This window comes from Rhododendron vialii, chromosome 4a (genome assembly GCF_030253575.1).
Source record: "Rhododendron vialii isolate Sample 1 chromosome 4a, ASM3025357v1".
In the NCBI taxonomy this organism is placed as follows: domain Eukaryota; kingdom Viridiplantae; phylum Streptophyta; class Magnoliopsida; order Ericales; family Ericaceae; genus Rhododendron; species Rhododendron vialii.
Window position 1 is genome coordinate 1,184,194 of NC_080560.1, and position 17,505 is coordinate 1,201,698.

Genomic DNA, 17,505 nt, shown 5'->3' on the forward strand with positions numbered 1-17,505 from the left:
TGGGGCTATAAGGTGAAGTCCGAAAATCCTTGTATACCCCGTAGTGCATGCTTAGCTATATATTCAATTATAGAAAGGGAGAATGCTCATTGGAGTGAACAAATTTTTGAAGCCGTCTGATTTTCGATATTATCTTAATTAAAAACAAAAATTACAATACTCAATTAACTAAAGGGTAAAATAGTAAAATCATTTTAACTCCACTACCTACTTCCACTTAAGAGGGTGAACAAAACTCAACTCCCCAATCTCTAGTAGCTTGAGTTGCGGCTTAGTATGAAATTTTCCAAGGGACCAAATGTGCCATTGGCACTCAGGCCAGCTAACCAATCCATCCGGCCGAGTTGAGCCATCCACACAGTCCCTGCAACAGGCCCAATTTCATAGGTACCGTGGACTAATTCCAATAAACAGTTTGTAAAAAGAATAGAAACTAATATACATTCTGCAAGGCTTCAACAACAAACGTCCAACACCAGATTGAAGTTCAGAATTTGGGACCAGAAAGTTTATATACATTACGGAATCCACTTTCTGAGATCATACAAGCAACAGAAACCCATCTGAAACCAAATTTTAAACTCCTATTCGTATGACGGTTCATAATTCTCCGCATCATAAGTCCTATGAGATCTTTCTGTAGAGAAGTGACAGAACATGGAGCTCTCAAAACATCATTCATCTCAGTTCTTTGTAGCATCTATAGGCAAAAGCAACTGACAAAGCAGCACCTATAACCGCAAGAGCAGCATATGTATCCTCGCGCTCCCAGCTTTCAATCCATGTTGGCATAGTGCAAACCCTGCGAGTGCAAGTCCCTTTTTTCCCACTGTTCCTCCGGGAAATTCGTCTCTTGTTGCTCTTCTTTTCAGCTGCTAGCTTCGCTTCCCTCTCATTGAGATCAGTATTATCGGTCTTCTCTGGTATGGAATCATTCTGACAACAAGAGAAGCTTTCATTTGCCTGGCAACAGCCATTAACTTCAACCTGAGATCCACAGACAGAACTGCTAATCTCATTTGTTTGTGTCGCCTCTTTTGTGCTTCTTCCATCATTTGTCTCACCATCTGGTTGAAGCCTTAACTCCTGGAATCTCCTCTGGTCGTCTTCTGATAAACCCATCTGTCCCCTGATGTCAGGATTCAGAAGTTCATTCAAAGGCTAGTACCATGACATGCTAATTCTTAAATCTGACACACTACTTTTGTATGCGTGGGTGAGAGAGGCCAATTTTCTTTTTCAATAAGTAGAGAGAGGCCTTTTGTATGTACAACAAAGCTGTTGGGGAGACATTTACGTCCCCTCAATCCTCAGGTTGCACTGCAGGGTTATAATAATTTTCTCCCTGTGCCTGAGAGAGCCCAATTTTCCCTATTTGTTAGGTAAAAAGAGGCCTTCCGATGCAAAACAATATTACTTGAGAGTTGAGTAATTTACAAGACCCTTTATCAACAGTGCTACTTGCACATGTTTTTGTGCACATATCATGCACGTACATTTTTGTGGGGCCCATATCGAGCTCCTACACCGAAGCGCTCATCTTTTTTAAAATATTTTTTGGAGGGTTCTTGTAAAAAATCAGCTCCAACGGATATCGGCAAGAGCTTTCTCAAAAATCATAGGGCAAAACAGAATGATTCGCCCTACGATTTCCGAGAAAGCCCTTACCGATATCCGTTGGAGTTGATTTTTTACGGAAACCCTCTAAAAAATATTTTAAAAAAGATGAGCGGTTTGGATCATTTTGTGGGACTCCGATATGAGCCCCACAAAAATGTATGTGCATGATATGTGCACAAAAATCTGTGTGAGAATCATTATTGTAATTAATAACAGTAAGATCAAATATCACATTCACAACAAAGTCCTCCTTTCTGATACAGATTCTTGCACATTGCCCAACTAATACACATACAGATTCTCCAATTTGAGTGCTCTCATACACATACATAACTTGAATATCCGAAAAGTTAAGTTCTATCTTTTGTTCAAGAATAATAAAGCTGTATAGCCAGTCATTCAAATTGGAGACCCTAATAAGAAGTGAGTATAACCACTCTAATGGTATCCAAGTTCTAACATCACAAAAAAGGAAGAACATTACCTCCAAAGCCCGTCAACAATTTCTCCTCTCCCAATATGATGTTCGAGCAAAACAGGTACATCATCTGGGGTAACATATCCATACCTAAAGAAAATAACACAGCAAGGGTCAACAATAACACATACACACAATGTGATCTAGGACAAAAGAAAGCTCTTCTCATACTTAAACTAGCATAAATGAACATGATGACAACAGTACTCTCTAAAGTATATTTATCAAGAAAGATCAGTCCTTACCAATGACCAGTAACTTCCCCTTTGATATTTGATCCAAAAATGATCACATTTCCTGCATACTTGTGCCCCCCAATGTGTGAGCAAGCGCTAACAGACACTTTACCCTGAAGACCATGTAACTCTATCACTTCTTTGAATCTAGAGATCACAGCAGGCCCACAAACACCACAACGTCGATCCCTAGTCCCATGAGCACATACAAAGACGTAAAAGCCCCTTAGTGCTTCAGGAGTTCCAGGCAGCCACTCGCCATCCTTCACAAGTACTTCTTCAACAAATGTGTCGACGTCAAAGTGTGTTAATCTCCTGCAATTTACATAGTAATTAAATTCAATATTAGGAAAGAAAACAAGATTGTGAAGCATGTCTAGAATGTACTGAATACAACGGACTTGACCTGTATCTGATCATGTCAGGAAAGATTAAGACATCACCATTTGACGTCTCAGTTCCATCATGCCCTTCACATATTGTCAAGCGGGTCTTGGGCAAAAAGAGGAAAACAGGGTAAGAAAGCCACATGCTGTTTAGAACAAATGCAATATAAAAGGAAAATCAAACATTAACACAAATCCACATATTTTCAAAATCAAAGAGCAGATCAAATAAGTGAAAAGAAAACTATTAGCATGCCATTATTCAGTTAGGATAAAGGATAACCAACTTAATTGCAAGGAGTATGTAATTTGGCTAATGAAATCAACGCTACTAATTCGAGAAGCATGAGACAAGCCTTTCCAAATGAGTAACAGACTAACAGGCTACCAGCACATTTACTCGATAAGATCTCAAATCTCCAAGAACCATAAAATACAGAAGAAAAGTTTGAAATCTTATACTGTAGAAGTATTTCCATCTCCTACAAATTGCATTATTAACTACTGCTATGATTATGCTAATAAGTAATAAATACCAAAATCTGGTCCTTTCTATCACAGATTACAGCTCCAAAAGATGTAACTCAAAGTAGTTTCTAAGCACATCTACAATAAGATAAAGCCAAATTTCTGATAATCACAAAAGGATATTGATTTAGTCATATATTTATACTTACCTTCAAGTCTTTGACTTTTAAGGGAAGTTCATATCATCTCGGTTGCTATAGGGCTAACCCGATGCACAAGGCTCCCGCTATTGCAGGGTTAGTGAAAGGGTTGGATGTATCATGTATGCAAGTTACTTTTATCCTGCAAGCGGAGAGGCTATTTTAGCAACTCCAGCCGTGACCAGGTCACATTGGGGTTGCCTTTCCGCTGCACCAAGACTTTTCTTCATATTATTTCAATAATTCGTGGAAATTAACTATTAAAAAGCTTCAAATCAAAACAAAGATGGATGATATGAAAACATGCTAATAATGATTAGCTACCATTCCACATTAGCCCAAAAGCGCATCACATAAGCACCGTGTTACATAATAAACAGTTAATACCAAACCGTGTTATTCCTTCTTTACAACCGTACTCTTACTATATACTCCTTTAATTTCAGATATAAAGTGACCTGGAAAAGGAAGCTCTAGGTTTCATTCACATATAGGATAAGAGATCTCACTAAGTTAACTAGCTAGGAACTAAAACCAACTTAAATAAACTGGAATGTTCAGAATCCCAACATTTCTAGGAGTACGATGGAGAAAGAATAGCTCAGTTTCCATAACTGAAAAACCACACTACAACAACACAAATCTAAGCCCCAGAACATGAAACAAGCGACAAACTTACGATGAGAAGTTCCTGCACCAATTATGACACACTTAACCTCTACAAACAAACCATAAACACTGGCATAAATTCACAGCGGACTGCTACATATCATCGATTTATAGCACCAATTCATTAACTACATACATGGCAAGATATGATTCCCCTAGATTCTATACTCGAATAATCTTCATAGAGCCACTAATAGGCACCTTCATACATAGAGCCGATAATGAGCACCCACTTAGAGCAGCGACAGAACCAACCGGGGTAGCTTAGTTGGCCACCTCTGTACACTTCCACCCCTGAATAGGATTCATTGTCTACTTATTGGTACCATTAATGGGTATTAGTTGGGCTTAATTTGATTGTGGGTTTATGCCTATTTTGAATGTGATTGTGAGCTTATGCCTATTTTGAATGTGACTGTGAGCTTATGCCTATTTTGAATGTAATTCAGCTATTACTCTCTTACATAGGTAATAATAAAATTTTTGGGCAGTGATGCCAATCGTCCACAAAAACATGGTCACAGACAGCATTTCTCTTACTACCTTAACCTCCATACCCCCATCAACCCACACCCCATACTCCCCTAAACAACAAAATCTCACTAAAACAACACAAACCCAGTTCACATCACCTCATACAAACCAAACCCACAAACCAAACCCACATGACATTTTACGCCAACAAAAGATAACCCACAAAACTGGTTCTTCAACAACAAAGCATCACTAAAGCAACACAAACCCAGTTCACAGCATCGCATAGAAAACAAACCCACTTGAAATTCCCGCCAGAAGTAGAGAACAACACAAAGTATCACCAAAACAACACAAACCCAGTTCACAGCACCGCATACAAACCAAACCCACGTGAAATTTCACGCCAAAAAAGAAAACAACACAAACCCAGTTCACAGCACCACATAGAAACCAAACCCACAAACCTGTTTCTTCAGGTCCCCTTTCCTAGCCACTAGGGCAGCAGAAAGAAGCCTGGGCAGCCGATCGAACTCAGCGGCCTCGATGCGCGGGGGCCACACCTGAGGGTTCTTGTAGCAGAGGAACACGTGGCGGTCGTAGCAATCCACCGTCCCAACCAATGAGTCCGCCCTGAAATCGGGCCGCTGGAACCCGAAATCGGCGCCGGCATCGCCGTCGAGGCTGTTGAGGAAACCCTCGTTCTGTAAGCTTCCAGAAGCGCTGCCGATTTGGGAGTTGGAATTGTTACTAGGGTCGAGATTGCTAAGGAAGCTGTCTGCGTCGGAGACTGGGATTGGAGAGGATGTGGGTTGGTTTGTGAATGAGAGAGGTTCGTCTCTGTGACTACTGGCCATTGGAGAGAGAGAGAGAGGGGTTTGCTTCCAGTGTTTCTGGGGAGTGAGAGATGCTAGAATGCTACTACTACAGACGAGACGACTTCATGTTTGTGTTGGTGGGGGACTCGGTGGGTGACTCAATGCGTTGACGGGACTCTAGTCAAAATTGTGGGGGTCTTTATGCTTTATTTGGAGAGAATGGAAGTGCTGCAAACATTTTCAACCAACAAATGAAAATGGTTAAATGTCCTCTGAATCATTTCCCCTCAATTTCACCAACTTTAAGAAAAAATCAAGGATTGTCACCACGTAATACGATAGTTCTATTATTGAATCTCAATATACAATAATGGATTTTGTTAGATCACATCAAATGAATTACAAATTTCACCTTATCAAAAGCCGATTAACGGTTCCACTACCTAGTGCAGTTGATAACCTTGCCTCTCCTCCATTCAGGAGGCAGAGGTTCGAGCTCCCTTGAGAGCGGTTGGGACCCAGAATTATGAATATGTAGTGGGCCGAAATATTCAAAGGTTCAATTGGGCCGAAATATCCAAAGGTTCAAATGGGTCATAGGGGTGATGTCACTCTAGATTCATCGTTCAGTTGTCTTAGTTCGTCCATTGGTCATAACGCATCTTGACATTTCACATCATGTGTTTTCTGAACAGTAGCGAGTGAATGAGCGTTTTGCCGAGCTTGCCGAGTATGATCGGACGTTTGATACTAACTTTGCTCGGAAAATATTTCCATTGTTCGGTGAGATTCTTTTACTCGGTAAACTCTCCTTTGCTCATTGGAAGCTGTCTACGCTCTGTAGGACTTTAAGCATTTGATAATGTGTTTGTTCGGATAATTGTTCGGTCCCGACTTTGTGGAATCTTCTAGAAGCTTCTGATGATATGTGATAAGTCTTTTCTGATAACCGAGGTGACCTCTCTGATTGATGTGACTTGTCTAACACTGATAGACGCGGCTCTATATCTTTGCCTATAAATACAAGGCCATTTCCTCAAGTAAAAGGGTCTAGAAAAAATTCACTATTACTCTCTTCTCTCTCCTAGCATATATTCTGACTAAACTTCTCCTTCCTCCTCCACTTATTGACCTTGTTCGTCGGAGCTTCTTCACGGAGGAACACCCCCTCCGGTTCTGCAAGTATACAAGATCAATTAAGCACTTCCAGAATCTATAGAAGAAAGAAGAAAGTTCAAGAAGATCACGGTGAAATCAGCCCCCCACAGAATAGCTACTGAATTCCCCTTGTGCTAATTTAACTATTCCGTTGACTATAAAATATGCCAAAAAAAAAGCCGATTAACTATGAGGCAATTGGCTAAAAACAATCACTTTCGATTGGAGAGGGAGTTTGGGAAATTGAAGAACTGGAAGAAGAATAAATTAGAGATCTGTTGAGTATGTCCCTCTATAACATATTTACGTGGCGAAGATAAGTGTATTTTCAATTTTGGAGAGAGAAATGGGACATATAGAAAATTTTGTTTTGAAAAGTAGGGAGTGATTAGATACATGCGGGTGGCTTGGGAAATTTGTTGGGCTCACATTTTAATGACGGGGCAAGTTTTCATTCGTTGCTATATACTCTATGTTTGCAGCACCTTATTGAATAAGTTATTCACTTATTTAAAACTTGTGAAAAAAGAAAGAGAAAGAAAAAAAAAGAAAATTTCTCTTCTAATGTTTGGTTAGAGCCTTGGAGAAGAGAAAATAATTTTTTTCAGCATTGTGAATAATACATTTTCTTCCCATTTTCCGTAATTTTCTCCGATTTTCTTTTCATCCATTCTCCTCAAGTTCCAAAGATGGCGTTGCAAAATTGCTTTGAGTACATATTCTTGGGTACATATCCCGTGTATATATATGGCTCTAGGACTCATATCAAGTCTCACCCAACAAAGATGATCAAAATCGCTTATTTTTGTTCAATATATTTGTAGTCTCCGTAAAAAATCAATTAAATTGAATATCTATAGAAACGTTTAAAAAAATAAACTTTACGAGGCCTGATCTTCGACCTTAGAGTATGTACACAAATGTAGAAAAATGGGGTATATTAGGTAAAATAAAGAGGAAAGCCCACAAAACTCCTCTACACCAACATAGACAGACACAAAGGCAAAATAGATTTGCTTCAATTGCTCGGTAATTCCTCCAAGGTACTGTTCACCGCCATTCTTTATTATATTATTTCTCTCTCTCTCTCTCAGGGTGTCTTCCAAGCCCAAAAAATGTTCATCCCGCCACTGCCGTCTCCAGTTCCTGATCTTGGCCCAAACCAAGCAAACCGCCTCCGACGCCGACTACGTCGCCAACCGCCTCCTCAAGAACACCGGCAAGGCCACGTGAATTGCCGGCACCACCTTCCTCATCCTCCCCCCTTATCATCGAGACGGACTAAGAGCAGCAGTCCTAAGAAATCAATTAACTCGTAGAGATGGATCGGAGAGAGGGACAGTGGTCCCGTACTTCTCCCTCTTTCTTCCCTCTTTCTTCCCCCTTTTCTTCTACCTCGATGCCTCTCTCCTTTTTCTAAATACAGTTTGAGCTCGTCAATGGCGGAAGCCTGAGATTACAACCGATGGTAGTGGCGGCGGTTGAGAGAGAGAGGGGATGGGGTTTTGGATCTGGCGACCTTACTCTGGACGGAGGTCTGCAATATAGGAGGATATACATATATATACATATATATATATATATATATATATATATATTATATCCTGCAATTGTATTATTTTTCTACTAGTATTTAGGCCCCGTTCGGCTAAAAAAGCCATTGACTTTTCAGCCAAAAATAAGCCAAACAAACCCACATAAAAACAAAAATAAGTCAATAAGCCACTTTTTTCGTTTTTATTCAAAAAATATTGGATTTCGATCAAAATTTTATACTTTTTAGATTTCTCTCGTCATGAAGATGCAATAATCCCCAAAAAAATGAGGATAAGCCAAGTGATACGAAAAAAATTTGAATAAGACCAAAAAATAAGCCACTTTGACTTATTTGTCCGAACACCCCCTTAATGGATAGAGAAGAATTACAAAGAGGTTATGTGAAAGTAAAAAATAAGTAAGTAAAATAGAAAAGTACATTTTTCAGTAGGTAAAATTGCCCTTGATGTACATGCTCTTAAAAATCAGAAAATCAGAGTACGGGTCCGCGGACGATTTTGCCGCTCTCGACCTTCACGGTTTTAATTGAGGAGACTGGGGTTCTCTCTCTCTCTCTCTCTCATTGAGATGTCTACGAATGCGGATTTCCAAACTGATTCTTCCTCCATGGGAATTGAGTTGTTAATGACCATCATTCATCATCCACGGGGATGTATGTTTATGGAACTTGTGCAATTCTTGCTTTCGTCTCATTCACGGGGTTTGAGTTCTTTCTCTTTGGATATACTATTTTTTTAGCAACAATGCCAGGGACGCATCTTTTCTTACATCCTCCCTCATCACTTGTGAGAGAAATGTATGCAAGTGTTTTCTTGTGTTGTTTTCAAGTCTGTTTTCCTGCCCAACCTCACTCAAATCTTACGCAGATATGGTCAGGTCAGCCCCAAGTCAAGGCTCAAGAGCGAAAGCTAAAAAGAAAAAAGCGTTGGAAATTTTACAGAATTTTGGATGAATGAAATCGGGACTACCGGAGGTTCTCCCGAGGCAACCATGCATATTCCGAATTTGTTGTATCTAGACGCACCAAAATCAATATGATTGATGCGTGGATTTTGTAACTCCCGTAACCCCTCCCCATGCCCTCCCCATGATGGTGTATTTACTTCCATAACCTCCATCTTTGATGACAAAAATCAATTCCAGAATTCATTGTGCAGAATTCATTGTGGGAGTTATCACAGCTTGGGTCTTTTGCTATATATAAGTGCATCCCGTTTTTGTTCAAGCACCAGCAAATTCACAACATTCCAATCATACATTGATATTTGTTCTTGAGAGGGAGAGGCAGACAGTAGTCAGTTCGCCAAGGCGGTCGACGGTGGTGTTTCAACGGCTTGCGGTTTGGTCGAGCCAACCCTGAGAGGAAGTCGCCGACGCAACCTACAACACCCACGGTAGGCGGCGAATCTTTCTTAAGGTAACTGTGGTATCACACAGGACTCGGTTCCGATTCAGAAAAGTTCTGTTTGTATCTCGTACTTACTATTTGTCTACTGTTATGTATTTTGTAACTTTTTGTTCATATAATCATGTTGTTATCAATGAGATTGTTCTCTGGAATTTTGTTATTGCCGAATTTTTTCCAACAAAAAGTTTTTTTCGAGAACATTTCAAATTACTGAAGTTTGTAAAATTGAGGACTGAGAGCGGAGAACTGAGCGCGGGGGGATCTTACTAAGAATAATTAGGTGAGTAAAATCTTTGGGTGGAAGTTGTGACTTGCGAGTTTGTATGGCATCTTTCATTGTTGTAGTTATTATATATACTGTATTTTAGAAATTCATTTTCTTTTGACAATAGCTTACGCGCCAAAATCCATACGCAGCACCCCTTCCAGTACAGTAATTGACCTAGAAGTAGCACCAACAGCATATAAGCAAGAAGCAGAGTCAAAGCCAGGAGCGGATTCAGAGCCCGTTGAAGCGCATGTTTAAGAAGCAGCACCACCAATGGCAATTGTTTAAGCACCCACTGAAGCAACAGTCATTCCACGTACTATTGTATTTATGTCTGTTGGCATCCCTTGGATTGCCTCTTGTATTGGAGTTGCTAGGCGCCCGGCAACGCAGTTGTTTAGAAGCAAATTTATAGGTTGGGTATAATCTTTCATAGTCAGATAGAAAATAATAGATGTTATGAAATATCCCATTTTCCTAGTCACTTTTCTTAAAGCCCTTTTGTACAAAAAGCATACTGCGTAACTTATCCAATATTCTTTTACTTCTTCGAAGTCGATTTCTTCTCTTTGTTCTTCTCGGTCCTCAAAAAAAAAATCGCATTTGAAATCTTAAGTGGCATTTTTTTTACCTCCACGGTTCTTGGGATAAAATTGTATAGTTCTATCCCCTTCGACTAATACTGACCCATAAACCCACCCTCCACTGGAGAGGCCCGACTTAAAGCGGGAGCAAATGCTCCGTTTGGAGTGATCCCAAAAGAGTTAATAGCCCCTGAGTGGTTTCGAACTTGAGAGCTTAAGAGGACTTTTCGAACTTGAGAGCTTAGGAGGTAACAAAACCTTAAGTTCCAGGACTTGACCACCAAGCAAAACTTTGGGATTTATTTTAGGATTCATTGATGTTTTAGTATACTGCGGGTATTATGGTTTTGATGCAAGAACAATATTTTCTTTAGAGAAAAAAAGGTCTCATCCTGGCTGTTACTAACCAAGTGTGTTTTGTCTTCTATCTCAACTTTCTTATTATCTTAATCAAAAGTAATCCACATGGTCTGGTGGCCTACCATACTACTCCGAAATAGTCCTTGTACCACACCGTGTGGTCAAAATTTTGGTCTAAAAAGTCTTACAATTTTTTAATTTAAACATGAAAATTTTCTGTTCATTATCTCTAACTTTCTGACCAAAGAAGTACTAATCTTATGCTCAAGAATACTTCATGATTCAACAACTACATTACTTTTAGTGGTGGATTAATAAGATTTTGGTATGGAAGGAGTATAATTGTTTATGGAGAGAGAGAGAGAGAGAGAGAGAGAGAGAGATGGGGAGTGAGCATGGGATTGGGTACCTTCCTTTGTTTGAGACAAGGAGAGGGAAAGGTAGGATCCTATACAGGGTATTTGCAGCATCAGTGTTTGTGGGTATTGTTCTGATATGGGTGTACAGAGCAAGTCACATACCAAGATCAGGAGAAGATGGGAGATTGGGTTGGATTGGGCTGTTGGGAGCTGAGCTGTGGTTCGGTCTCTACTGGGTGGGCACTCAATCCCTGCGCTGGAACCGGACCTATCGTTACACCTTCAAAGACAGGCTCTCACAAAGGTCTAGTCTCTCCCCCTCCCACTCTCTCTATTCCCATAGAATTTCCATAATATTTGCATAGTATGTGGTTTGAAACCTCCCGGATACTCTTATTGGATTATTGGATCAATCTATGCGGAACTATGCTTCAGCTTTATTTGAGCCACCCGCTAGTAAATGATGGAATTGGTCACCGAGAATAGTCAAGAGGTGTGTAAGCTAGTTCTTGAGTTACAAAAGAAATGAAATTTCTGTAGTAAATTTTCGAAACAGGTTCCCGTTGCATCGATGCTTCCGACACCAACACAGTGCGACACATTCCTTTACGTGTCTAGCCAATTTGTAAACATGTTTCATTGAGCTGATTAAGAACTGAACTCAGAGTAGTGATTATTTTTGTTTGGTTTGGGAATGTATGTTCACACTTGATTTGTTTACGTAACACAGAAACTTGGGGGAGAATATCTGATATCTCTTGCTTGTCTTTGTTCCTCTTCTTTGACAATCATCTAAAACTTGACATGCAAAAAACAGGTACGGAAATGATTTGCCCAGAATCGACATATTCGTGTGCACTGCCAATCCTGAGATTGAGCCGCCCATTATGGTGACCAACACGGTTTTATCTGTCATGGCATATGATTACCCGCCGGAGAAGATCGCTGTGTACCTTTCCGACGATGGCGGATCAGATCTCACCTTCTATGCTCTCTTGGAGGCTTCTCGCTTTTCTCAACATTGGTTACCTTTTTGCAAGAAATTCAACGTGGAGCCCAGGTCCCCGGCGGCTTATTTTTCCATAGGTTCTTGGGATGCTATTGAGGATAAAGAATTTGCTTCAGTGAAGGTAATAATATGTTAGAACCATTTGATTTATTTTGTCACAATTGGTATTACCTTCTCCAATTGCAGATCTTTAGGCTTGATTTATCACATGCAATATTCCTTGATGTAATTGCAGTCTTTGCAGATACTTGGGTTGATATTAGGCTTGTAACTGTTTGGGCAAGCTTATATGCATTTCGACTAACCTTGGGTCCCACTCCCACTCCCCACTTGCGGGGAGCCCAATTAAAATCAGAGCAAAGCTCCTTATGCACTCCCCCCAAAGAAGTTGATAACACCCAGGAGGTTTCGAATCTGAGACCTTAGGGGGAGCAAAACCCTAAGCCTCAAGCCTTCACCACTAGGCCAACCCCTTGGGGTTCTTGTTTTCCATTCCCATTCCTTAATACACAGTTATCTTACATAATATACTAATATGGCATCTAATCTACATGTTAGAAAATGGAAAAAGTTGAGCCATACCTACTACTTTGGAAAAGACTAATGAGTTAGGTTGAACACCCTTGAAGCGTTTTTGCGGACCAAAAAAAAGTTGAGGTTGAACTGATAATTTGTTTTCTTTAATAGCATTGCCCGGATTTTTATGGAAGGTTTTACTTATCCACTCAAGGTTTTTTTTTTTTTAAATATGGAACAGATTGAGATTTGAGGTGTGTTTCCATCCATATATTTGAAGTGATGTAACTGGGGTGGTAGTCAACTGAATAATCTGGTGGGCCTAGATTTTGCTATGTATGGAAGGGCATGTATAGTAGATTATTGATTTGGTCAATGATTTTAGCTACTCACAACCAACTACCTTTGACCCACTGGATCCCCTTCAAATAAATTTGAAAATAATGTGCTCTAGCCCTACAATGACCTTGGTATCATAGTATTGGTATTTCCAGAAACATAGCATTGGCTATTGTCAGTATCATCATCATTTCAAAACTGATAAATAGCTATTCCATCTTGAGCAAGAGGACGGTAGAGAAATTGATACAAGAAGATAGTCCGAACCACCCAATGAAATAACCCGGCCACCCAACCCAGCAGGTCAGGGGCGGGCTGGCCATAGGTGGGGTTATCCATCTAGTAGTTCTCTAAATATTTTTCCGTTGAGTTTTCTTCTTCCAAAGTCTATTGTTAGCACTTAGCACAGAGTGTATTTCTCGGGAGTTATTCATATCCTGCTCTTTGGACGCAGAAATTGTTTGAAGAAATGGAGAACCGAATCACAACTGCAGTCAAACTTGGAAGAATCCCAGGAAACACAGACTTAAACCACAAAGGATTTTCTCAATGGAATTCATCTTCATCCCGACGTGACCATGACACCATTCTTCAAGTAACATTTTCTCTTAACATTGCGTTCGCATTCATATTAATCATTCGATCACCAAAAGCCCAAATTTTAATGAACTGAATTCCTCTTAACTTTTAGTTTTTGGCTGCTCGATTGTTTTCCAGTTAATAATCGATGGGAGAGACCCAAATGCCAAGGATATTGAAGGATGTGCATTGCCCACTTTAGTATACTTAGCCAGGGAGAAGAGACCACAATATCCCCATAACTTCAAAGCCGGAGCTATGAATGCATTGGTAAGAGTTGGATGAATGTCAAGTTGAAGAGCTTGTATGATTCTGAATGGCTTAGATATTACATACCCATTGAGTAGTTGTTTCTACTATGCAAGTTATCTTGTTGGAAACTCTCTGCTTATGGTCTGCCAAAAGGATGCTGCCTCAAATGCAAACCTTGTACATACTTCTTGGTTTTATTGATGTGTGAAATGCATGCTACTGATTTAAATTTAAGTTGCAGATAAGGGTCTCATCAGAGATCAGCAACGGGCAAGTAATTCTGAATGTGGACTGTGATATGTACTCAAACAACTCATGTTCAATGCGTGATGCGCTTTGCTTCTTCATGGATGAAGAGAAGGGGCATGAGATTGCCTTTGTGCAGTTTCCGCAGAATTTTGAAAACCTTACGAAGAATGAAGTATACAGTGGTTCACTTAGAGTACAAAGCGAGGTGAGTATGGATATCTTTACGTAGAAATTATAAACTCCCTAATGACATTTATTTTGCTTCAGCCAAAAAAATAAATATGTATTCATTTTGCCTGATTGTTTGGAATCATTGGCAAAATGCAGGTTGAATTCCATGGTTTGGACGGTTATGAAGGCCCTTTGTATGTTGGAACTGGTTGCTTCCACAGGAGAGATACTCTATGTGGGAGAGAGTTCAGCAAGGAAAGTAGGATTCAATGGAGGAGCGAGAATGATAAACATACAAAAGAAAGTGCAGATGAACTTGAAACACGAGTAAAGGGCCTTGCAAGCTGTGCATATGAAGATAACACTCAGTGGGGCAAGGAGGTCTTTCTCTCTCTCTCTCTCTATGAAATTCTAACCATACGATCTCTCATTTTAAGCTTTGATGAGATAATCGACATATAACGGTGCTGGACTATTAAGACAAAAGAGTGAATGTTTGTTTTCCACAAGTACTTATCCTGCTGGACCCGTTCCACTTAACAAGAGGGGAAGGGGAGAGGTTAACTAGAGCACCTGTTGGCTTTTTTAACCAAATGGAGAAAGGCCAAACCAAACCAAACCAATCCGAGCCTTGTATCCCAATCAATTGGGGTGGGCCAAATGAATCCTATTTTTCTATTGAACTCTGTCGAGGGCAAATGGAGAAAGGCCAAAGTATCATATGTGGTGAATTGAGATGATTGGTTGGTTATTCTGCTAAACATAACAACATTTTATTGAGAAACGAGAATCACTCATTCAAAGTCCCAATAAAATGGTTCAGGAGATTATCCCTACTTAGTCTTACCAACAGAAATACAAACAGTAGCCCTAATAGAAGGTATGAGTAATTGCTATGAAATTTAATCTCGGAATGGATGATATATTCAGGACCTGAAAGAAGGTTGAGTTCCACTTTGATAGAATGATTCAGTTGAAATTTGTATTTACAGTTCTTATGTTCTTGATTTGTCAAAGTTTTATTCTTATTTTTTTTAGGAAGAAACTTTAGCCTTTAATCCCAAATTATTTCACTGTTGAACTTAGAAAAAAAATGCCTTTTTGGGTGGGAATTAAGGGTTCCATCACCTGGTGAAAATCCATCCTCATAATTTCAGCCCCGCCCCACCCAGTAGAAAATCGTTGTTCCACTCTGCATACATTGCAATTTATGGGTGTTTGCTTGCAGATGGGCTTGAGATATGGTTGTCTCGTTGAGGACGTGATGACGGGGTTAACAATTCAATGCCTGGGATGGAAATCAGTGTATTACAATCCAGCAAGAAAGGGCTTCTTAGGGGTTGCTGCAACATCACTGGATCAGGCGCTTTTGCAGTATAAGAGATGGTCGGAAGGCGATCTACAAGTTCTACTATCTAGGTACAGTCCTGCATGGTATGGACTCGGAAGGATTAGTCCTGGCCTTCTACTGGGATACTGTAGCTACTGTCTTTGGGCTCCAAACTCCTTGGCAACGGTATTCTACTCCACGGCCCCTTCCCTTTACCTCCTCAGAGGTATCTCCTTATTTCCGCAGGTATGTTCTCTCTCCTCTCTTCTCTCTTTTGCACGATTGTAACCTTTACTCTTCTAGACTATCAAGTGTTACATCAGAATGTCAAGAATTCCTTTGCTTTTCATTGCTTACAATTGCCTAGTACCATTATAGCGTGGGGGTTTTGTATGACTCTTTTGAGTGGCAATAAGGTTTCATTGGTAAATTAGAGACCTGCAGCACCAGAAAAACATGATTTTAAAAGAGCGCATATGCCAATGGGGAAAGAGCTAAAGTTGCTATCCTGGTCATTGTAAACTTTGGGCCTTGATTCTGAGGTGAACATCCTAGACTATTTCATATTGCTTTAACCCTTATTTCTATTGTGTTTTGCTTTGCTGTTTATAAACTTCAGTAGATCACATAGAGAATTTACTTTCCTTTTTGTTAATCTGCTGTTAAGAATTGAGTTACCTTAAACCATAGCAATTGCTTTGATAAGAGTTGATCGACTGATCACAAGTCACAATGCCCCTTTATCATCGCCGTCTTGAAACTTTTTGAGCCTTTCTTCAAGTGAGATTAGCGGTGAATATGTCACGCTAGAGACCGAGTGATTTTTATTCTCTTGTTAGTGAATATTTAAAATACCAGTTCATAAAGTCACTTGTTTCTGTGGATTTTGATGTCCTTTGAGTGGGAACTATTGGAATGACATTACAATAGATATTAGTTAGTATTGTAAACTGTCACCTTTACTTGAAAAGGCTTTGCAAAATATTTCATTTTCCTTTCGAACGTGGAAGCGTTTGCTCATATATATAAACAGAAACAGACATGGTCATTGATGATCAAGTTACCCATTTACATGAAAACAAGTAAAAAGACTGGGTGGAACCAATTGGAAAAAAATATCGGCGTACGTACATCGGTTCCAGTGGTGTTTTTCTCAAATAGTTCCAACAAGCTATAACTTTGTTGTACAAATTCAGGTCTCAAGCCCGTGGTTTCTTCCGTTTGCGTACGTAATAATCGCAAAGTACACTTACAGCCTAGCTGAGTTTCTGTGGTCCGGTGGCACAGTCTTGGGATGGTGGAACGATCAACGGATTTGGCTCTACAAGAGAACAACCTCCTACCTCTTTGCCTTTGTGGATACCATGTTGGGGTTAGTTGGATTTTCGGAAACATCTTTCATAGTCTCGAACAAAGTGTCCGATCCAGACGTGTCCCAGAGGTACAAGCAAGAGATGATGGAATTCGGGACCTCTTTTCCCATGTTTACCATCTTGGCAACACTTGCAATGCTGAACCTGATTTCCTTTGTATGCGCGGCGAAGAGGGTGGTTGCGGACGTGGGAGTGATCAGAGGCTTTGATACTATGGCTTTGCAGTTTCTTCTGTGTGGTGTTTTGGTTTTGATCAATGTGCCTTTGTACTGGGCTCTTTTCTTCAGGAAGGACAAGGGAAAGATGCCAAGTTCTATCACAGCTAAATCAGTCTTGTTAGCTGTGTTTATTTGTACTTGTTCTATGTTCATGTATTAGATTGGATTGGAGCCCATTTTCCTTGACTCTTTGTTTGTTTGTGGTTTTTTTTTTTCTTTTTCTGAGTTAAATGTGATTAAATTGTCTTCCAGACTTTCCTGTCTGTATCATGACATACACTATATGTGCGCACTTTTTTTACATTGTTGTATACAGAGCCGGCCCCGAGGTAAGCCCGGCAAGATCTCAAGCTTGGGCAACCCCCCACCATGGGGCAACGGAAATAAAATGTAAACCCAATGTAATCTTGATTTAATTTGTTTTTA

The 17,505-nt window shown here is 40.0% G+C and overlaps 2 protein-coding genes and 1 long non-coding RNA gene across 4 annotated transcripts; 2 read left to right on the forward strand and 1 right to left on the reverse strand.

Annotated features, from left to right (window-relative positions):
- Positions 1 to 414: 414 nt before the first annotated feature.
- On the reverse strand, positions 415 to 5,515 carry LOC131322586 (uncharacterized). The gene is made up of 5 exons (XM_058353952.1): positions 4,999 to 5,515; positions 2,741 to 2,826; positions 2,344 to 2,649; positions 2,105 to 2,188; positions 415 to 1,129 (listed from the first exon to the last, which is right to left on the reverse strand). Exons 1-5 carry the CDS (start codon positions 5,386 to 5,388, stop codon positions 679 to 681), a joined length of 1,317 nt encoding a protein of 438 aa, XP_058209935.1. The 5' UTR covers positions 5,389 to 5,515; the 3' UTR covers positions 415 to 678.
- A 3,807-nt stretch (positions 5,516 to 9,322) lies between these two features.
- LOC131322589 (uncharacterized) lies at positions 9,323 to 10,311 on the forward strand. Its single transcript, XR_009198897.1, has 2 exons — positions 9,323 to 9,752; positions 9,890 to 10,311. It is a non-coding gene; the product is annotated as an uncharacterized LOC131322589 (long non-coding RNA).
- Positions 10,312 to 10,896: 585 nt separating this feature from the next.
- On the forward strand, positions 10,897 to 17,505 carry LOC131322585 (cellulose synthase-like protein E1). Of its 2 annotated transcripts, none has more exons than XM_058353951.1 (9): positions 10,897 to 11,347; positions 11,861 to 12,173; positions 13,362 to 13,502; positions 13,625 to 13,756; positions 13,980 to 14,192; positions 14,315 to 14,539; positions 15,387 to 15,734; positions 16,685 to 17,279; positions 17,398 to 17,505. In XM_058353951.1, exons 1-8 carry the CDS (start codon positions 11,067 to 11,069, stop codon positions 17,237 to 17,239), a joined length of 2,208 nt encoding a protein of 735 aa, XP_058209934.1. In that variant the 5' UTR covers positions 10,897 to 11,066; the 3' UTR covers positions 17,240 to 17,279; positions 17,398 to 17,505. The 2 variants fall into 2 exon arrangements, with proteins under 2 accessions (XP_058209934.1, XP_058209933.1); XM_058353950.1 differs by having other exon boundaries at positions 10,912 to 11,347; positions 13,974 to 14,192.